Source organism: Oncorhynchus mykiss, chromosome 19 (genome assembly GCF_013265735.2).
Source record: "Oncorhynchus mykiss isolate Arlee chromosome 19, USDA_OmykA_1.1, whole genome shotgun sequence".
Taxonomy (NCBI): Eukaryota; Metazoa; Chordata; class Actinopteri; order Salmoniformes; family Salmonidae; genus Oncorhynchus; species Oncorhynchus mykiss.
Genome location: NC_048583.1, coordinates 37,534,931 through 37,557,412, shown reverse-complemented (window position 1 = coordinate 37,557,412; position 22,482 = coordinate 37,534,931). Strand labels below are relative to the sequence as shown.

Here is a 22,482-nt window from a genome sequence, read left to right as displayed (position 1 = left end):
ATTGATCTGGTACTAGTACTCCCTGTATACAGCGCCACATTGATCTGGTACTGGTACTCCCTGTATATAGCTCAATTCTTGTCTATTTTATTTTATTCCTCTTGTGTTACTATTTTATTATTTTTGAACTCTGCATCATTTGGAAGGGCTTTTGTAAGTAAGCATGCCATGGTATAGTCTACACCAGTTGTATTCGGCGCACGTGACCAATTAAATGACATTTGATGTATTCCTATCAAAGCCCAGACCAATGAAAACAGTATACTGTATCTGTATTGATGTACTGTATGTTAACAAGGCACTTGATGCAATGTCCCTCGCTATGGTTAAACAGTGCATCAAATATATCTGACAAATAGTTTTCTCTCATGGGACTCGCTCACCAACCAGAAATAATACACTGCTGGTATCCCACTTTGTAAACCACCGTCTGTCTCCCAGTGGTCTTGCCAACGGTCTATGACCTGGAACTAAACTGTCATTGGATTAAACCAGGGTCAAGGAGGAATGATTTATTTAGTATTAGGCTTATTAATGCATAATACATGAATACATTGGTCAATTATAAGCAACAGTAATTAATTAATTGACTGAAATATAATTCCTTATAATTAAATGTGATGGTCTTGGACCGTCTCCCAAGGTGACCCTCTCACCCTTTCAAATGTGCAAGACATATGCACACACAATATTCATGTCGTATTTATTTGGCTTTCCCACTTGTATAGTATCTAGAAGAATTTACAGCTGTGCTGATGATAAGGTGTAAGAGTGCTTCTGCGGGATTTCAGTTGTGAGCCCGAGTCATACAACGTTGACGTTGTTTGGATCTTCTTCCACATGAAAACCTCTTTGGATGTTGCACATGACTTCATATTTCTAGACAGCAAGTAGAGAAAATTAAGACTCAGCGTTTGAAAAAGAACCAGCTCTGAGTTTTTTCTACATGGCCTTCTTAAACTTCTCCTGTAGAGGAAAGAAGGATAACAAGGAGAGTCGGGACATAAGAGAACAAAATTACAGCACACCCTTAGCAAATGTATTCTCCTCTTGGTGAGAAAATGGATTTAATTCACAGTATGTCTTTCAAAGTCATTCCGCTTTACAGTACATATATACGGAACCAGCGCATTAAATAAAAACCGTCAAGGGTTGGAGGCTTGGTTTGGTTTGTTGTTGAGAAAAAGATAATTGCTTTTTTTATGGTAACCAGTGCATTTTTTTTTATCGGCAAAGCCTTATTAAAGTGTTGAACAGGAAGGATGAAATTACACTGACGCAGTAATGGATGGTAATAAAATGAGCTTGATATTTTATGAGGACAGGGCACTGACCACCTCTCCTCTCTCCCGGACCATAACAGTCTCAGGGAGATGATTCTCTCTAATTCAGAGGTGTTTCTCTAGACAAAGACCGAGAGATTCAGGGCTAAAATGGTCCTCTAAAATTCCTTCCCTGTATATTTAAGCACCTACAATCAGCTGAAATGTGTGGTTTTCCTGAGCATTTGTCCTGGATCCTTGAAATAGCTGCAGTCCTTGCTCAGATGTATCTACTGTTGTCAAGAGTGGGGGCTGAAGCGAGCACACGATAAATGGCATAGAACTGGGAGAGTCGCTTACATCTGTCGCTATCTCCAGCTATCTCTCTGGTCAGAAGCCCTCTTCCTTTTTAGCCTGGCTCTAGCGAGCTGAGCACAGAGGAAATAAAGAGCAGCACAGGTACAACGTAATATTAAACCAAGCCTCCCAACGCTCACATGGAAAATGCAACACAGCATGCATAATTGCATTCATACATAACCCAATAATTTGGGCATTTTAGAAGTAGCCGTGAAATTACCAGGATGAATATTGCAGGGAAACCACAAGCACAGCATCAGAGCAAGTGGCTCTTTAGTAAATGTACAGTAAATATACAGTAATATACAGTGAAAATATAGTCTTTGTTTGTAGGATCCCTTACACAACAGCCTTGTATAATAACTGGGAATTCTCAATGAAAGAAAACCCAAGAGATTTACAAGCGTTGAAAACAACTGTGTGGAATTGGACAGGATGGCCTGTACAGTCATTTGGTCAGTAAACATTTTCAGAGATAGGGAAGGGAGAGACAAATAGAGAGATAAATAGAGAGGAGAGAGGCCAAGTAGGTAAACTGCACTTTTCTTGAGTTACAGACAATTTTCACGTCCCTGCTGAGTTTGAGATGGATGTGTCAGTGTGCGCTGCTCTTCGATTTCTCTGGGCTTTGCCAAGTCATCCTGGCAGAGGCAGAGTCTTGCATCCTACAATCCCTCAGATCATCCTGGATGGTCAGCCTGGAATCCTCCTCTCTCTCTGTTTCTCTCCCCCCTCCCTCTCTCTCTCTGGAGTGTGGGCGTACAGCACTTTCTCTTTTTTCTCTTTCTCTTTTTCTTGGTGACCTTCATGAGGCTCACACGACCTTCCCTTCAGCCAGAGCCGCTCCTTTGCTCACTTCCTTGAAAAGAGGGAAGAAGGGGTGGACAAAAAAGTCCTCTATCAATGAAGATCAGGTTTTAATCATCCCTGTTCTGTACGGTGTGTGTCCAATAGCTTCCTGGTCAAGGTCACAAAGTCAGTAACAGTATAGCAGCCATGTGAACAGTCATGGTCAGGTCAGCTATGACTGGGAAGGGACAGTACATGAATGTTAGAATGCATTTCACATTACGGCTGCGTCTGGTCAATGTTATGGGACATGCAGTATTGATGTTTGTCATGGAAGCATCATCCCCATTGAAATGCATTACAGCACACCCACATGTTAACAGACACTGACAACATCAAAGGAAGAGCTCATAGGGGTTTTCTCATGGGATGGAACGACATAGGCTTGTGTGTGTGGCACACATTGCCATTTTCACTGAACCAAGCCATGGTTAGACAGGGCAGCTATAGGATCCTTCTAACATTCCAGTTCATCTTTCAGACAGAAAAGTATTGCACCTCACACGTTTCTGGTGTACATGAATCCCACTTTTATTTTTCGACAGAAAAGGGTGTTTTTTTTCTGGTTTATTTTGGTTACATTGAAAACCATTCTGTGAAAAAACCCTAGCACCTGAGCAGATACTTATTGCCCATTCTTAGTTTGTTAAAAAGGTCAATTTGTGCTATTTGAGTTGAGATCAATTATGATTGTGGAGAAACATTTTCTTCCAGTATATAAAAAAAGACTAGCACTTTATTCATTTCCCAGTCATTTGCCAAATAGAAAGGGAGCTAGAGACAAATGTAATATATCCATTTAAATCACAAGTTAAAGCAAAAAATAGGGCGGCATTTAGCATAATTCAAGCAGGGAATTAGCTTTCATGATGAATAATATTATATATTTATTTATTTCTATGTATACATATATATATGTCTATGTACAAGTATGGCACTTAATTACACGAAAGCAAGAAAACACTTTTCACAAATGAAAGCAGTGGGCGCTTTGGTGTATTATAAATTAAGGAAGTCACAGACGTTAGCGTTTGCAGCAAATCCACCAGATACTGTTTTGCAAGTCAGCTATATAGCAATGGAATGATTACATACGTTAAGGTCAGTGGTGCGAACACAGGCAACAAAAATATGAATGATGCTAATGTTTTCAATTAGGTCGATCCATAGTCAAAATGTATTTATATATTTAGGCATATGCCTATATAAATCTGGAGAATATTTCCCCTCCAACGTATAGTCAACCGGTGTATTGTGTCGCTTAAATAGATTGGTGTCAACAATCGGTTGAATTATTTTTTTAAAACACTGTCACGCATCGGGTTAGGTTTGGCTCCCGGGTGTTCACCTCTTAGTGCAATTTTAATATACCCTACTCTCTTCAAGTACAGTAGATCAGCCCACAAAGAGTAAATGCGTGAACACGTCGACATGATCTATATTTAGCGCTTTACATAGTATAAACGTTACTAAAAAGTTGCATCAGTGCAATGTAATAAATAAATTAACAAACGTGTAATCCACGCTTGCCATTGGAGTCCTTAAAAGATAAACAAATAAAAAATCGGCCCACGCTTTTAAGTCATGAAACGGATGTGGCGTTGGGAGCTGTCATCATCCAGTGCTCATCTTGGTTCAATCTTTACACATCGCACATTGTCCCATCCGGAACTCTCTCCATGTGCTACACATAAGCAGAGTCACTGGATTGAGTGCGACCGAAATTAGGCACACTCATTCTAGGCAAGTCCTTATTTCTGATTTCATAAATGGACTTCCGCCTCGCCTGAACTCCTCGCACTGCCGTTTTGATTTTCTTCCACCCCAAATGATTGAGTTCTGCCAGATTCAGCAACACACAAAAGCCACTGACCGCGAACATGAAGACTAGAAACACGGTCTTCTCCGTTGGTCTGGAAACATAACACTCTACATCTTTTATGCAGGGGTAACGATCACACTCGTACACCGATGGGACATTGAATCCGTACAAGAAATATTGACCCACTAAAAACCCTATTTCCAGCGCGTTTCTGAAAACTACTTGAATTATGTAAAATCTCGAGATACCCTCTTGTCGACTCTTTTTAGACTTTCCAGTAGTTCTCATGGCTGAATTGGGGATATCTTTGACTTCCAAACAGTCGGGTTCGGCTTCTTTGGTGGAGTTCTCTGTGTTCTGAAGTACTCCATTCACAATGGTGTTTTTAATCTTTTTGCTGTCGTCTCGTTTCATTGAATCTTGATCCTTATCCAGGGTCAGAAAGACGGTGGAGTACCGTCGCTCCTTCTGTTTCGCCGACTGATGCACCGAGTATGTGATAAAACAAAGACTCGGGGTGCAAACCATTATGATCTGGAAAACCCAGAATCGAATGTGTGAAATTGGGAATGCCTTGTCGTAGCAAGCCTGGTTGCAGCCTGGTTGTAAGGTATTACAAACAAACATGGTTTGCTCGTCATCATATACTGTCTCTCCAACTATTGCTACGATTAGAATCCGGAAGATCACCACCACAGTTAGTAGGATCCTAAAAACAAACAAACAAACAATGTATGAGTATAGAGTCAGTAAATTATGTTAATTCTGTGAAAATGGCTGGAGATTGAGTACAGAGTCTCTAAACAGGCGCGTGTTTGGGAGCTGTCCAGTGCTGAAACGAACGCTCTTTGCTGGGATCACGCTCTGCTCGCTCTTAGCACCGGGGTTGGTCCGGATGCTATGTGTATTATGCTTTTATAATTTATGTCAGTGCGCCATTGTTATATATTTCTGTGTACTCTGAAGTATTTACTCATTGGTATTCATCTGTATTGTGTTTTGAAATGTTTTGCAAGCGTTTGTTTGGTAAAGTAAGCGTAACAGGCAATAGCGCCCAGTCTCTGCTTCTCAGTTAGTGCATGGCACAGCCACCTATCTAGCCCCAACAACAGCCATTAAAACATGCATACCTAGTTATTGCAAATCCAGTTGGCATTTTGCTCTTACCTTCCTATCATAGTAGAGTGCTGCTGGACAGCAGCCTCCAGGAGCCTCTCTAGTATGGTCCATTCCCCCATTATTGTTCATCCGGAGGAGGCGAGAGCCCACGGCACTCTGTACGAACCTCTGCCGAATATGTGGAAAATATTTCCCCGGGTTTTTGGTCGTTATCACTCTCCAGAGGCTCCGAGGTTATCTGGCAAATGCATTGATCACAAGCCCGCAGCTGTCCCGCCCTCCTCTCTCCAGCGCTGTGCAATATTGGTCTGTGCTTCTGCCCAAGCACTGGTATGACGCTGCCACACTTTCTCGTTGTCTTGTGGGGCTGAAGGGCTGATTACTATAAGCCCTCCTATTTTCGATCTTCAGATCAGGTTGATGGGTCGCGCACTGTGTCTGGATGGAGGGTGGTTGGATTTAATGTCTTGCCAGCATTAATCCGCCTTTAAGTAGTCCCCTCCCTACGTCACGCGCAGACAGGTTGGTGGAGCTCCGCCAAAATACCAGGATTTCTCATTTTCAATATTCGACGAATGGAACCCAGGGACAGCGCGCAAGATTAATCTGTGATAACACGATTGGTGATAACCTCAATGCACTTTGTGTGTTTCCAGTTTATAACACATCAAAATTACTGAGCCAGATCGAATTGTGTCAGGTTGCGCGCGCTCAGTGTGACAGAGGTAGAGTTGTGAATGTGCCGTGTCCTAAAACCGCAGGTCAAGACATGGCGTCCAGATATTCAGAGCCATTTTTTCGGAGCCACTTTTAAGGCAGATAGGCCTACCTGTTGCTTTTTTAAAAACTGTAATCGTGACAGTCTCAGTGCTCCTAGTAACCCAGTGGGCATAAAACGTGATAAAGACGTCTTTTACTGGTTGAAATCTGGTCGGGACTTCTTATAACCAGATCACAACCAGAAATCAATAAAATATGTATTGTTTTGGTTGATATCTGTTTTTTGGTTGAAATTGAACTACTGACCAGTTATCTAAATGCTACTCAATTAATAGACACCAGTCTATATAAACATTTGCATAGTGTTTGTGGGTCATGCACACATTGCATATAAGACACAAGAACCATTACAATTATACAACATTTGGTTAATGCTCTTTTTTTCAGCTGGTTTTGCATGATTCAGCTTTGCATACTTGGCAAACAACAGCTGGCAGCACTCACCAATGCGGGTTATGGTCTGGTTGGCATACTGTACCCAGTCAACACTCTGGGCTTGGGCCTATTCTGTTTGAGATTCTGGGGACTCAGCATGAACTTGGACTCGGGGGATTCATATTATCCAGAGCCTTGCAGAATCATATTACTATGGGCTACGACTAATGGTACTCGGTCCGAGTCCTCTTCACTTTTTCCACCCAGATTCACTTTTTCAGGATTAGGGCAAGGTTTTTATTCTGCAGGTGATCAAATGCCCATTTTTAAAAACTAAGAATGCTGATATGTCACCTCCAATTTATAGAATCTACTAGGTCATTAAAGCTCAAGTTGAAATAATGGTTATTTAATGAATGATATCTGGTGTGTGCTGTGTGTTGGATTCTAATAATACTATTTTGTTGATATTAATTGCACTGTTTATTGTGTTGCACATTTTCTTCTGTTCCACTGAATGCAATTTTAATGTTCTATTATGACTAACTACAGTTCTTTCCAGAATTTATCAAATCAAATGTAAGTCTATTTTATTTCAATATCCTACTACAACCCACTAGGATTTACAACAATTATCGCACCTGAATTTGACCCTTTAATGTATTTATTTGATTTTACCCTGAGAAAATGAAATGTATATCTTTTCCCTTAAAGCTTTTAAGTAATTAACATAGTGCCTGCAGTCATTTTATAAACATTTCAGTAGCTAAATAAGGAGGTAGGCATAACAGTTCCAGCTAAAACTTGGAATGGAATCTGTGCCTCAAACAGCAATAGATCTCTGCGTGCAGGCACTGCTTGCATATGGCACATTGGGACAAAGAGCCCGCTAGGCTACACAACAACAGTGCTGGAGAACAACAAAAAAGATTTGACTGCTACGTGATGGTCCCTGGTTCTCCTGCATTCATGTTTTATTTTTGTAAGTAAAGCAGTGGTTTGTCGGGGAGAAGAATGTCAAGGAAGGTTTTGGTAGCTAGCTAGCTGGCTAATGTTAGTGTTAGCACTCTGGCTAATCTTCTATTGTCATGGTAAGTTTACATTTTTACCTGTTGTAGCTAGCAAAAGTTTTGACATTTTGATATCATTTTAGTTCATGTGTGTATGTCTGTTCTCTCTGTCTCGCTCTGCGTGTGTGTGAGAGAGACATTATGAGCTAGCCTAATTCCTGAAACTTGTACCCCCCCCCCCCCCCCCCCCCCAATATGGATATGAAGTTTTTCTCCATTCATCAGGGATCCTTGTATTGTGTGTATTTGAGATTTGACCATATGATACATTTAGCCTATCCCTGCTCTCCCTCACCCATTCTAACTTTACAACTCTCAACTGCCTTTTTCAATTCTTGATTCTCTTTTTTGCAGGAATCTTCTAGATTGGATGGCAGGATGGAGGAGGGAACAAAGGGAAGGTGGCAGGATGGAGGAGGGAACAAAGGGAAGGAGTACATAAGTTATCCAGCTGGCTGACTAAGAAATGTAAATAGCCTGTAAATAGCCTCCCTCTCCGTATGTCTTCCATACTGCTAGGTTGCTGAGGGGCAACATAGTCAATGTACTTGCTAGGCTAAGTCTAACTTAGTGAAGACCTTAGGTAATGGTCAATGATGATTCGTCTCAGTCTTTAGAGTACTGGATACATGTAAATGTCCTGATGCATGGCCTCTACAGCAGTGCTTGGCCACCCACTCAGTTACCAGTGACCTATTCTGCCACATCCCAGGGAAAGGAAAGCGCAGAACCACAACTCCTCAAATCCATAGTCAAGTTTTATGTGCAAATGTTTAATTTTTTTCTGTTTCATACTCTGATCTTTAATGTGTTTTGGTTCCTACTAGCCAGCTTTGTAAGAGCTAGGTTTGTACTAGTTATGCTGATGATCATTTGTTTTTTTCTCTGCATTAGGTCTCACTGAAACTGGATTCCCCAAGAGACATGCTATTCAGCTGCCCATAGTGGCTGATCATACACTCAGGAAAAAAAGGTGCTATCTAGAATGTAAACCAGTTCATTGTCTGTCCCCATAGGATTACCCTTTGAAGAACCCTTTTTGGTCAAATATAGATCCCTTTTTGATTCCAGGTAAAAACTTTCTACAGAGGGTTCTATATGGAACCAAAAATGGTTCTCTTATGGGGACAGCCGAAGAACCGCTTTGGAACTCTTTACTAAGAGTGTAGTGTAAGTAGATCCAAATAAAATAGCAAGGCTTCTAATAATATACAGTAAGTTTGTAAAGCAAATAATATCTTATTTTAACTCACCTTTGTTTTAGGTGCAAAACCCTTGTGTCCTGGTTCAACAGACACCTCCCTTGGTGAGTCATGTAAAGTTTCTCCCACTTCTCTTTTGCTCATTCTCCCTGTCACTCAATCAAACTCACACATGTGCTCAGGTGCAGCCGATGAACCCCTTTAGGTTGCAGAGAAGAGGAAGAGATTTGCCATTTCCATTTCTAATGTTTGTTGCACAAATTACATTTTTTTCTTCTTTTTAATGCCTCTTTACACATCATTACATTTTTGCATTTACCTTTCTTGGGGGAATCCTTGTCCCGAACAATGTCCTAAGGATTATAGAGCGCTTTGTTTATACAGAACTTTTGAATATTACAACATTAGGATTAGGATTAAGCAAAACTTTACCATTTAGAGATTGTTGTCATTATTGTCATTATTGTCATTTGAGGTGTTCTTGCCATAATATGGACTTGGTCTTTTACCAAATAGGGCTCTCTTCTGTATACCACACCTACCTTGTCACAACACAACTGATTGTCTCAAATGCATTAAGAAGGAAATAAATTATTCAAATTTACTTTAAACAAGGGACAGCACATGATTCCATGTGTTTTATTTCATAGCTTTGATGTCTTCACTATTATTCTACAATGTTGAAAATAGTCAAAATAAAGAAAAACCCTTGAATGAGTAGGTCTGTCCAAACGTTTGACTGGTACTGTGTGCATATGAGCAGGTTGCTCCTTTTTGAAGACATCTAAGCTATAACTGCCACAATCTTCTTCAACTAGTACCATGGAGAATCATTGACAATACCTTTAGCCAGCTGAGTTCACAAAGTTTCTTCACAAATGTCCTTTTCAAAAAAAAATGTCATCTTATATTTATACATTTGTAATTCGCTGATTCTCTTCACTGAGATCTGACCCATCACACCACTCTTATTAATCATTAATAAAATAAAACAATCTGACTTCATATAAAGTGTGTCCCAGTCTTTCTATAAATGTAATGTCTGTGGGTAAATTATGAAACAATGACTGTTTGCAGATGTGCAACAATTGTGATGTAGATTTGTTTTTGCCATTGCTTGATCTATTTTAAATGTAAGAATATTTTTCAGATTTAAACTTGTATTGGTGACTATGGAAACAAATAGAAATATAATGAACCATATTTTCAATAATTAACTTTATCCTCGGCATTACTTTTTACAGTAGTCAGGTGGTCATTACCAGGTTATGCTGAGGTCTTAACTATGACCATTAGGCTACATAATATAGCACATAATATAGTGCTCAGAATTATGATCATCTTGTCAGATAGAGGTCACAATTATGACCAACTGGTCGTATGATGTTCAGAAAAATACGTAATATTCTGGTCAGTAAAAAGACGTCTTTTCAACCAGGTTTTCCCCACTGGGATAGCTATTGTTTCCATCACAGGGCAAAGATATTGCTGTGGATACACTGTGACTAAGTGAAAGTACCATCTGAGTTGCTAATAGCTTTATGAGTTTGCCTGCCTGTGTTTGGGGGTTTAAAAAAGGCATCAAAACAGGCCTGTTTCGCCCTTAGATATGATCAATTCAACTACAGTGCAGGGAGTGTGTACACATGACTTAACATTAGACTATTTTTAGATGCAACCACAAAAATATTTGTCAATGATATCTCAGATTATTTCAAAGAAGTGGTAGGCCTAATAATAACTTGAACTTAAGTAGCTTTTATTGTACTGTATATTCACATCAATATTAAAAAATATAAAATACAAATATTAATCTTATTTCCCCCCAAATGTCATGCATTACAATGCAGGATAGGCTTATACCCAATAAGTGAATTGTTTAATGAGGCTACTAAAATGCCTCATGTATGTTCTGTAAAATATTTAGATTTTGACCCTTGCTGTGGAAGAGAACCGATATTTACACACAGAATGTACCTTTGCAGATTGAATCTATTACCTGATCTAAGGTGCATGGATTAGTGTGAGGGATCATGGGGTTTTTATCCAATGAACAGGCATGTTTAATGGATCATCAGATGCCTTAGCTCTCCCTGCTGTAATCTTTCATAACGTGAAATCTTTTATAACCTTCCAATGAATCATCACGTGATGTGATAGACAAGAAGGCGTGTGTGTGTGTGTGTGTGTAAGTAATAGAGGGGGAGGCAGAGGGGAAGCTCAGCACATGATCTTGAATAATAGAGACATAGGTGGCTTTGAGGTCATCAGGAATGCAAACACTGCATACCAATACACAAGTCACAACGTCCATGAAACACAAGGAAAAAGCACACCAATCCAAGTCCTTAATTTATGCAGTGTCAATTTCTGTCTTTTCTTTGATGCTTTTGATTTATGTATGCTCCCCACTGGCTCACCTGTACAGAACAAGGTATTTTACAGTGCAATTCCTGACACCTTTGTCATTGAAGAGTCATATAGGCCTATAGGTTTAAGCAGTAAGCGATTGTGATTAAGGAAAATGCTCTCCCTACATGATTTATAAGTGATCTCTAAAACATATAGGCTATCCTTATAAGGATAACTAAAGTGTATCTATCACAAGCCATAATGAGACACAAAAAGGTGTGTTGCAAGTCCCAGGTCTCGTTTATTTATGAACCTGTACATATCCACATATAAATTGCACTTGAGTGTAAATAAACTGGTCAATGACAACAATACATGAAAGGCTGCCTGGGCCTGAGCCTGGGCTGTAAGTTACGTTGAGCGCAGACAGAGCAGAGGTAACTGTGGGGCGGAGGAGAAGGTGGATGAGGGGCCATGATGATTAGAAGCACTTCCGGTGCACGATGGAGGGGCCAGCCTCGTCATATTCCTGCTTGCTGATCCACATCTGCTGGAAGGTGGAGAGGGAGGCCAGGATGGATCCGCCGATCCACACAGAATACTTCCTCTCAGGGGGAGCGATGATCTACAAACAAGTGATACTGCCATTGGTTAGTGGCCTAATAGCAAGGTGTTTTAAAAAGTGAAAAACATTTTCTGTTCTTATGTGCATAATAGACCATTCTCTCAAATGGGCAGGAAAATAGCTGACTTTTGTTACATTTTTGGGTTTCAAAGTTGTGCCCCATAGCACTAAACCGTTTAGGAAATACATTGCAATAGAACATTGAAAATAAAGAACAATCCTAAAACCGCATGCCTAAATCAACATTACCTTAATCTTCATGGTGCTAGGGGCCAAAGCTGTGATCTCCTTCTGCATACGGTCAGCAATTCCAGGGTACATGGTGGTACCACCAGACAGAACGTTGTTGGCATACAGGTCCTTACGGATGTCAATGTCACACTTCATGATGCTGTTGTAGGTAGTTTCGTGAATGCCAGCAGATTCCATACCTGTTTACCAAAGGACAATGATGTTATCAGTCTTGTCCATCGCTGCAATTCCTTTACGGACTTGCGAGAGGCCAAGGTTGAGAGCCATGTGTCCCCCGAAACACGACCCTGCCAAGCCGCACTGCTTCTTTACACACTGCTCGCTTAACCCGGAAGCCAGCTGCACCAATGTGTCAGAGGAAACCTCGTCCAGCTGGCAATCAAAGTCAGCTTGCAGGTGTCAGATTCGCCACAAGGAGTCACTAGAGCGTGATGGGACAAGGAAATCTCAGCCAGCCAAACCCTCCTCTAACCCAAACGACGCTGGGTCAATTGTGCGCCGCCTCATGGGCCTCCCGGTCATGGCCGGCTGTGACACAGCCTGGGATCGAACCCAGGTCTGTAGTGATGCCTCAATGATGTTATCTTTCCATCTAAGCCAGCCCTCTCTGGAGAAATAGGCTATGCTGGTTATGACCCTCAACTGTGAAAATATAGTAGTTGGGCAGTTGACCTCTAGAGCGTTGGCTGTGAACAGGTGCTGAAATGGACAGCTCCTCAGCACCAGCTGCAAGCTCTTGTTATGGTAGGTATTTCAACAAGCATTCACAGCTCATGCTTCACATGCTGGGGTTGTATTTCAAAAGCAGCATCAATAAGTTAGTCAGCTAAACCAGCAAACTTTATATTAACACACAGAAAGACCTTTGATTTAAACATAATACACATATGAATGAAAGCTCAAACTGAATATGGGTTTAGTCAAGCCTATCTGGATATCAGGATAATTAAGTGATTCTGCTTTGTGAAAATACCCGCAGGCATATGCTCTGTTACCCTACATCACATAGATGACTTTAACAAAGTCTAAACTAATCCACAGCACGTACGTTACTACACAATGATTATCTCAATTTAAGATAACCGTGTGCAATATAACACCGGCTGGGGAGATCAGTAATACGCACCAATGAAGGAGGGCTGGAAGAGCGTCTCGGGACAACGGAACCTCTCGTTACCGATGGTGATGACCTGTCCGTCGGGCAACTCGTAGCTCTTCTCCAGGGATGAGGAGGAGGCAGCGGTGGCCATCTCGTTCTCGAAGTCTAGAGCCACGTAGCACAGCTTCTCCTTGATGTCACGAACTATCTCACGTTCAGCTGTTGGGTTTCAAGTGATGCATTTGATTGTTACTGGAAAATATATTTGTGGCACTTCATTTTACTTTTATGATTTTGTTTAACAAAAAAAATGTACCCCTTTTTCTCCCCAATTTTGTGGTATCCAACTGGTACGGACTCGGGAGAGGCGAAGGTCGAGAGCCCAACCAAGCCGCACTGCTTCTTGACACAATGCCCACTTAACCCGGAAGCCTGCCGCAACAATGTATCGGAGGACAACCCATACACCTGGAGACCATGTCAGCGGGAACAGAGCCCGGCCCGACACAGGAGTCGCTAGTGTGCGATGCGACAAGGACATCCCTGCCGGCCAAATCCTACCCTAACCTGGACGACGCTGGGCCAATTGTGCACCGCCCCATGGGTCTCCTGGTCACGTCCGGCTGCGACAAATCCTGGACTCAAACCCAGAATCTCTAGTGGCACAGACCACTGCACCACTTGGGAGGCCCCAATGGCATATCATTTTTTTGCCAAATATCGTGCTTTTTGTCATTCCTCATGCGGTTAATATTGCCCATGTCCGGTGCGTACCAGTAGTTACGAAAGAGTAGCCACGCTCGGTCAGGATCTTCATGAGGTAGTCTGTGAGGTCGCGACCGGCCAGATCCAGACGCATGATGGCATGGGGCAGAGCATAACCCTCATAGATGGGCACGTTGTGGGTCACGCCATCACCAGAGTCCAGGACAATACCTGAAAAAGTGTGGTGATACATGTTAGCATTGAACAAGACCTTTCAGGATGTCATGGCTGAAGACTACTTATCTATCCATCATACCTGTGGTACGTCCAGATGCGTAAAGGGACAGCACCGCCTGGATGGCCACGTACATGGCGGGGACGTTGAAGGTCTCAAACATGATTTGGGTCATCTTCTCTCTGTTGGCTTTGGGGTTGAGGGGAGCCTCTGTCAGCAGAGTGGGGTGCTCCTCAGGTGCCACGCGCAACTCGTTGTAGAAGGTGTGATGCCAGATCTTCTCCATGTCGTCCCAGTTGGTGATGATGCCATGCTCAATGGGGTACTTCAGGGTCAGGATACCCCTCTTGCTCTGGGCCTCGTCACCAACGTAGGAATCTTTCTGACCCATACCGACCATGACGCCCTGAGAAGACACAAGGACAGGTCTGAATCAATGTGGCGTATGAGTATGATACCCTATCATATGGCCTCTGAGTGGAATTTACACATGGCTCTCCAAGGTTCCAACATGATGTGATTTTACAGACAATAATAACCTAACCACTTTTTATTGACTCTATTTATTTGGTTTTCACACAGCGGCTTTAGGTGAAGTACTCTACCTGGTGACGTGGGCGACCCACGATGGATGGGAAGACAGCGCGCGGTGCATCATCTCCGGCGAAGCCAGCCTTTACCAGGCCAGAGCCGTTGTCACACACCAAAGCGGTCGTCTCCTCGTCGTCGCACATGGTGTCAGCTTTGACTGTAACAGTAAAATAACATGGTCATTTTGCACACGATTTTAAGCTTGGACTGTGTGGCACAATCAATGCACCATGCTCCAATCAACTGAGCTATGAATTATGCATATACGGCAACTGAAATGAAAGCGTTAATGCTAGGCTATATATGGGCATTATATTTTAGAACAATGTTTACTGCAGGTTTGTTAGTTGAATCACATCAGTTGAATGGGTGGATGCAACTATCATATACTGATTTGACATGATTTACTCTTCAGTCAATCCATTTTATAGAGGACCCTAGTTTAGCAAGTATTTGTGGTTGTAATTCAGAATGTTAATGGTTAGTGACTTTTTGTACAAATGCTTCATGCCAACCAATTTTGACTTATTTTGACTTGTTAATGCAGCTCACATTGTGGTAATGTACTAGCCTACTACTACATCAGAATTTGTTACTTGGCACACCATGTCTCCATCTATTATCCACGGTCTGTATACAATAACCACGTGTCAAACGCGGGACAATAACAATTGAAAAATAAAAATGTATGCGGCCCGAAAAACGTAGAATTAGTGTACGGTGAAAAATGTGTATCTTTGACGCAGTTCCAGTGACGGGATGCCAGTTGGTTAGTTGCGGACGAGAGCATTCCATTCAGAATCTTTCCAGTCGGGTTAGCATAATTGTAGTCCTCCGAGGTAATTCCAAAACACGTGTAATTTCTCACTCTTGACTCAAGAGGAAGAGCTGATGAAACTAGCGCTACTCACCAGATCAGCACCGTGCGCTGGACCTTGAGGGTACAACCAGGGGCAAGGAGCTGTGAGGACGCGCCAGTTTATACTCTGACAGTGTGCGCTACCTTCTCCTTATTTGGTAGCCCTCGCACCATTGACAAGAGGCGTGCCCATTCATGGAATGGTGAGGAGAGGGGAGTCCCGCACGCGGCATCCTTGCCCGACGCCCATGTAGGGAGGAAGAGGAGGGCAGCTCGACAATGCGGGTCAGCCGGACAATAGGCTACAGCAGAGGAGGCTAGTGAGATGAGCTATAGGAGGACAGGCTAATTGTAAAGGCTGGAATGGAATGAATCGACCAGTATCAAACATATGGAAACCACATGTTTGACTCTGTTCCAATAATTCCATTCCAGCCTTTACAATGAGCCTGACCTCCTATAGCTCCTCCCACCAGCCTCCACTGGGCTACTCACAACTCTGTTTCCAACAGATGTCAAATACCAGGTTAAAGTACAACGACTGAAATAAACAGCCTGTCAATTAAAGACTGTGAAGTCATTGCTTCCTTATTGTTAAAATGCCATCTTAGTTGACATCTTGATGCTGCAAGTTCCCAGAACATTGTTCTATTGATCCTATTCTCTGGGAAATTAAGCAGATTCTAGCATTGATTAATTGATTGGTTGATTGATTATAATGATAACAGGTGGTACATGGATAGGCTACTAGTTCGATTGCACATCGAATTTACAGAGGCCTATGGCAAATGCCAAGAAGCTTGTTATAGGTTACAGTAGTAACAATTCCCAGACAATAGACATTAAGATGGGATGAAACAGTGGAGCAGCATATGGGGAGACCACTTGTGCCACACAGCTGGCTACAGCTGCTGTTTTCCATGATTAAGAATAGAAATTCCAAACCCCACCATTCTGGATTCTCTTTAAGCAGAGGGAGAGGTCAGTCATTGAGGCAGTGTGAAGCAGCAGCACGACATTGAAGTTGTGAAATAAATGATTCAGTTGAACCTGTTTTCTTTGTATAGACCTACGTGGCCTGTCTAGTTAATGTCTGTTTCCAAGAAGAAATTGATATGTCAATTGTGGAACTCATACATTTGGGTGATTGGATTTGCATAAATCAATAACCATTGCAATAACCATAATGCATTATTTATTGTTATTGAGTAAGTCATTTTCTAAAATAGGCATTTCGATTATTATTGATAGCTGTGATATAATGGCTATATGCCAACATGAACTATAGCATTTGCATAATTCTGTACTCATTCCGTCTGCAATTTCAATAATGTATTTATATTTAATGGTAGCAAATAAGTTTGGGATGCCTTTGAATTGACAATTACACATCAGAATAGAAGAAATACGTGTTCCTTTCATGACTGCCAGTTTGTGTGTGGTGAACTATTGTTTCATATTTTGTTAAAAGGACAAGACATTACAGATTTCAGATGACACTGCCTGTGCTCTTGAAACAGAGAAAGAACAAGTTGGTCTAAAATAACACTGGCTGAGAGCATTGGAGGGGTCAACCACAAGGAAGAAACACAAAAGGGCACAACTAGCCATGAATCATATGCTGCTGTCACCCTACCCCAAGCCATAGCCCTCTTGTTGTTACTCTTTGTTTTTACATTACATAATGAATGCTAGCCTAGGCCTGCTTTCCTCATCATTCTGCCCCTGTTTTCAAACATTGTTGTCTTGCTATGAACCCCTGTTCAGTTTGGCTAAACTGAATTATTATGCTAGTCTGAAAAATCATTTCTGAGTGGAGAAGGGTATGATAACACTACATGTCGGGAGGATGGCAGTACCAGAGTGAGGGGAAGAGACACTTTGGAAGCTGCTCAAATATTCACATACTGAGATTTTCACATTAGCAGTAGTCATTGAGGCTAAATAAACATGACACTATCATATTTCCTGTGCCATCTCCTTAATCACACACCCTGAAGGAGAAACAATAAAAACAAATAGGGCTGAAACCACAATCATAGGGGCAAAACTGTAGAGCAAAAGTGAGTCTATTTGATTTCCATTGGGAATTACTACTAATAATAAACAAATGTAAAGGCCCCAATTCACACCCCTGAAGGACACCTTTTGCGTAATGCTTTAAATGTGCTTTCACAATAGATTGAGCAAGATTGGTTTCATAAGATGCACCTCACTGTGTTTCAGTTTTTAACAGTTAATCAAAACTGGTTCAATACATATGCTATGAAAGCATTTAGTCCTTTCCCACACAACTCTGAACTGAGAAGCAACTGGATTGTCTTGGACATGTTTTTGCTTCAGGCCTTCTAACCTGGAGAAGGTACTGGGTGCACCATGGCCTTTGGGCTGCTATGAACAACACACACTGGATGATTCCAACACATTGTCACATGTGGAAATGAAATCAATGCATGTGTTTAAAAGTGTAGATAAGCAGAGCACTGAACAGAATAAGTAACTGATGAGCTTTTTTTTTACCAAGGTAATATTTGTATAAAATGAATAAATAATGTTTTGATGTTATGATCTTGGATAGATAGAACGATAAACAGATCCTCACCCCAAGTGCAGTCCACCGAAACAAGCCTATTTATTAAATATGAAAGAACTGGCATGCCTACAACAGCATCCATATTCATCAAGTAAGAGAAAAGCAGGTTGACAAGGAAAAGCTAATCGGGAATAAGACCACGAATGTATTGTATAATTCTGAACTAATTTCCAGGCAGCGTGTTCAAAGCTCACAGCTTGTCGTGCTTCATACTTTGTAAACATTCACCATCTTAAATTAAACCTATAGTTTACACACAGTTAATGCTTACATAATGTATGTTCTGCACGTATTATAATTAAGAAATAAGGCCCGAGGAGGTGTGGTATATGGCTAATATACCATGGCTAAGGGCTATTCTTATGGTGGTGTATCAGACCGTGTGGTAGAACCATTTTTAAAATGTTTCTAATTACTTTGGTAACGAGTTTATAATAGCAATAAGGCACCTCGGGGGCTTGTGGTATATGGCCAATATACCACGGCTAAGGGCTGTAATCAGGCACCCTGTGTTGCGTTGTGACAGCTTTCAGCCAATCAGCATTCGGGGCTCAAACCTCCGGGTATACAGTTGAAGTCGGAAGTTTACATACACTTAGGTTGGAGTCATTAAAAATCGTTTTTCAACCACTCCACAAATAAGTATAAACACCATGAGACCATACAGCCATCATACCGCTCAGGAAGGAGACACATTCTGTCTCCTAGAGATGAACTTACTTTGGTGCAAAAAGCGCAAATCAATCTCAGAACAACAGCAAAGGACCTTGTGAAGATGCTGGAGGAAACAGGTACGGTTCCAATATCCACATAACCTGAAAGGCTGCTCAGCATGGAAGAAGCCACTGCTACAAAACCTCCATAAAAAAGCCAGACTACGGTTTGCAACTGCACATGGGGACAAAGATTGTACTTTTTGGAGAAATGTCCTCTTGTCTGATGAAACAAAAATAGAACTGTTTGGTCATAATGACCATCATTATGTTTGGAAGAAAAAGAGGGACGCTTGCAAGCCGAAGAACACCATCCCAACGGTGAAGCACGGGGGTGGCAGCATCATGTTGTGGGGGTGCTTTGCTGCAGGAGGGACTGGTGCACTTCACAAAATAAATGGCATCATGAGGATGGAAAATTATGTGGATATATTGAAGCAACATCTCAAGACATCAGTCAGGAAGTTAAAGCTTGGTCACAAATGGGTCTTCCAAATGGACAATGACCCCAAGCATACTTCCAAAGTTGTGTCAAAATGTCTTAAGGACAACAAAGTCAAGGTATTGGAGTGGCCATCACAAAGCCCTGACCTCAATCCTATAGAAAATGTGTGGGCAGAACTGAAAAAGCATGTGCGAGCAAGGAGGCCTACAAACCTGACTCAGTTACACCAGCTCTGTCAGGAGGAATGGGCCAAAATTCACCCAACTTATTGTGGGAAGCTTGTGGAAGGCTACCCTTAACGTTTGACCCAAGTTAAACAATTTAAAGGCAATGCTACCAAATACTAATTGAGTGTATGTAAACTTCTGAATCCCCTGGGAATGTGATGAAAGAAATAAAAGCTGAAATAAATAATTCTCTAGTATTATTCTGACATTTCACATTCTTATTATAAAGTGGTGATCCTAACTGACCGAAGACAGGGAATTTTTACATGGATTAAATGTCAGGAATTGTGAAAAACTGAGTTTAAATGTATTTGGCTAAGGTGTATGTAAACTTCCGACTTCAACTGTATAATTAAGCAATAAGGCCCGAGGAGGTGTGGTATATGGCTAATATACCACAGCTTAGGGCTATTCTTATCCACGACACAATGCGGAGTGCTTGGCCATATATCACAAACCCCAGAGGTGCCTTACTGCTATTATGAACTGGTTACCAATGTAATTATAGCAATAAAAATAAATATTTTGTCATACCCATGGTATACGGTCTGATATACCATGGCTGTCAGCCAATCAGCATTCAGGGCTCGAACCAGGACTCAAGCCCTGAATGCTGATTGGCTGACAGCTGTGGTATGCCACAGGTATGACAAGACATGTATTTTTATTGCTTTAATTTAATGCTGTAACTCAAGGGTTTGTGGTATATGACCAATATACCACAGCTAAGGGCTGTATCCAGGCATTTCACATTGCGTCGTGCATAAGAAACCTTAGCTGTGGTATAAGGCCTCCTCATGCCTTAATGCTTAATTATTACACATTAATAACACACAGGTTCACAAGATACATTACTACAGTATAAAGACGACCCCATTTGCGATGAGTTTGTGAGCTCTTGTTTATGTACTGCACCGACACAGTTTAGAATACCACTCTCCTCTCCCTTTGAAAGGTGGCCAACTTTGACATTCCCTGAGTTAACAGTACAGGAGTATCCCTGTATTTGTGTGTGTGTGAGAGGGTGAAATTACAAAGCAGCATGGGGTTAATTGGATGCTGAGACACATATATCCTTTCTATGAGCCACCCAGGTTTCCTCCCAGCGAGGCACGCCGGTCTTTTTCCATCCCCAATCTCACACCCCCCAAAAAATATTCACCAGCCCAGCCGAATCTCATCCCTCTCTCTCCTTTATCTTTCTCTCTCTTTCTCGCTCTTCCTCCCTCCTTTTTCTCTTCCATCTCCCCTCTCTGTCTTCCCCTTCCCTATCTTTCTCTCTCCTTTGCTCTCTACGCCGCCTCCTTCTCTCTCGCTTCCTCTCACATGCAGCCTCTCAGCACGACGCTGTCAGCTTGGCTCCCATGCCTTGGCTGCTCCAGCCAACCAAGCCTCATCCCCTGCCAAGACTTCTGGGAGATGGAAAAAAGACAAACTTAAAATCAGGCGGGTTTTGGCAAGTTGTTTTCTGCCCCCAGGACTTTTGGGAGAAAAAAAATCAACCCAACTAGGTCTCATATGGCACTCGCATAAATATTTCACTAAGATTTTGGGAAGCATCCATCTTTTTTCAAAGGAATTTTTGCAAAGATTATAATTCCCCATTTAAAAAGCATTAGAGAATTATTGTCACAATGTGTATCAGTCAAAAGTGAGAGCGAGAAAATGAGTTTAAAAAGTGCTTTGGAAAAAATACACCTTTTTCATGAATTACATTTGAATAGTTTAATCTACAAATGCATATAGCTCCCCTGGTTTTGGTAATGGCAAAGGCTACACTCAGCAGGAGTGTTTTGGATAAATCCTATTAGGGATTTTAAAGTATTGGAACCTGGGCTATTTTTTGAAGTTGATGACATGGCATTGTGTCAAGATGGGGAAGAATTTTAAGGAGACAAAAACTATAAAGGTACTTCATCTGGCACAGTAGAGGAATTTACCAAGAATTTGTTTTACTCATGCCAGCATAACCCACTGTTTCAATTGGACTTTCATAGCTCTGCAATTCATTTAAATGCATCATCCTTCAGTGTGCATTTACTCTGGCTTTTATTCTTGAAGGGGGAATTGTCCATGATGAATGGTTTAAGCATGAAGCAGGTTTCGCAAAAGTCAACTTCCTGATAGATGTGCTTGAAAAGTTGGAATGTTCCACTCTCTTTCTCCCCTCTGACCTTGTGTTCTCTGTGCATTTCCTTTGAACTGGAGCTATTTTTCAAGTTTCATCTTCCATGTCCCAATTGCATGAGAGTACGAAGGGATGAAAGGATGGCATCTCTGGTGGACCTTTCAATGGCTTGCTGAACTATGGTGCCAGAGTGGGCTTTTTTTAAGCAAAAGTCAAGGTGATGCTGACTTTCACTGAGAGAAGGAACTTCGTCTGTTCTATAAGGACAGATCCAAATCACACAGTTTGAGAAAAAATAAAGACCATTGAAAGGTGACATAAGGTAATCCTTCCTGAGAATTTGAATTCGCCAATACGCAATTAAAAATGTCAACCTATCATAGTTTAGAGAGGTAATGCTTATTCTTACATCTTATCCTCAGTTACTGAATTCTGCAATTTCTGCATTTCACGTTAAGGGTCGAAGTTGAACTTTTATGATTGCTGATAGACCCATAAATCTTAGCACTTCATTGAGGGACAGCCTAGAGTATCTGACATTCACAGTGCATCAAAATATGTTACAGGACTTCATCCTGATTTCCATCTGTTCTCATCATCTAACAAGTTCACACCAAAATGTTCCCTATAAGCAAAGAAACGCTGATTGAGTTGGCACTATCCTTATTTGGCATAAATGTCCAATTACTGCATATGGCCATCTCTACATTATCTCATGTACACTGAGCGTACAAAACATTAAGAACACCTGCACTTTTCCATGAACTAGACTGACCAGGTGAATGCTATGATCCCTTATTTATGCCACTTGTTAAATCA

At 41.5% G+C, this 22,482-nt stretch overlaps 2 protein-coding genes across 2 annotated transcripts; both read right to left on the bottom strand.

Annotated features, from left to right (window-relative positions):
- Positions 1 to 1,035: 1,035 nt before the first annotated feature.
- LOC110497759 (gap junction delta-2 protein-like) lies at positions 1,036 to 5,950 on the bottom strand. Its single transcript, XM_021574103.2, has 2 exons — positions 5,461 to 5,950; positions 1,036 to 5,002 (listed from the first exon to the last, which is right to left on the bottom strand). The coding sequence occupies exons 1-2, from the start codon at positions 5,529 to 5,531 to the stop codon at positions 4,156 to 4,158; spliced, it is 918 nt and encodes a 305-aa protein (XP_021429778.1). The 5' UTR covers positions 5,532 to 5,950; the 3' UTR covers positions 1,036 to 4,155.
- Positions 5,951 to 11,468: 5,518 nt separating this feature from the next.
- On the bottom strand, positions 11,469 to 15,766 carry LOC110497758 (actin alpha cardiac muscle 1). Its single transcript, XM_021574102.2, has 7 exons — positions 15,610 to 15,766; positions 14,713 to 14,855; positions 14,189 to 14,513; positions 13,942 to 14,103; positions 13,195 to 13,386; positions 12,066 to 12,247; positions 11,469 to 11,816 (listed from the first exon to the last, which is right to left on the bottom strand). Exons 2-7 carry the CDS (start codon positions 14,839 to 14,841, stop codon positions 11,673 to 11,675), a joined length of 1,134 nt encoding a protein of 377 aa, XP_021429777.1. The 5' UTR covers positions 14,842 to 14,855; positions 15,610 to 15,766; the 3' UTR covers positions 11,469 to 11,672.
- Positions 15,767 to 22,482: the final 6,716 nt, after the last annotated feature.

Bases quoted from the DNA above. Each gene is read 5' to 3' on its own strand.
- LOC110497759 (XM_021574103.2), bottom strand. From the start codon at position 5,531: ATGGGGGAATGGACCATACTAGAGAGGCTCCTGGAGGCTGCTGTCCAG. The intron at 5,003-5,460 runs GTAAGAGCAAAA...GTTTGTTTTTAG, and splicing joins CACTCTACTATGATAGGAAG to GATCCTACTAACTGTGGTGG.
- LOC110497758 (XM_021574102.2), bottom strand. From the start codon at position 14,841: ATGTGCGACGACGAGGAGACGACCGCTTTGGTGTGTGACAACGGCTCT. The intron at 12,248-13,194 runs GTGCGTATTACT...TTTGGTAAACAG, and splicing joins CTTCCAGCCCTCCTTCATTG to GTATGGAATCTGCTGGCATT. The intron at 11,817-12,065 runs GTAATGTTGATT...ACTTGTTTGTAG, and splicing joins CTAGCACCATGAAGATTAAG to ATCATCGCTCCCCCTGAGAG.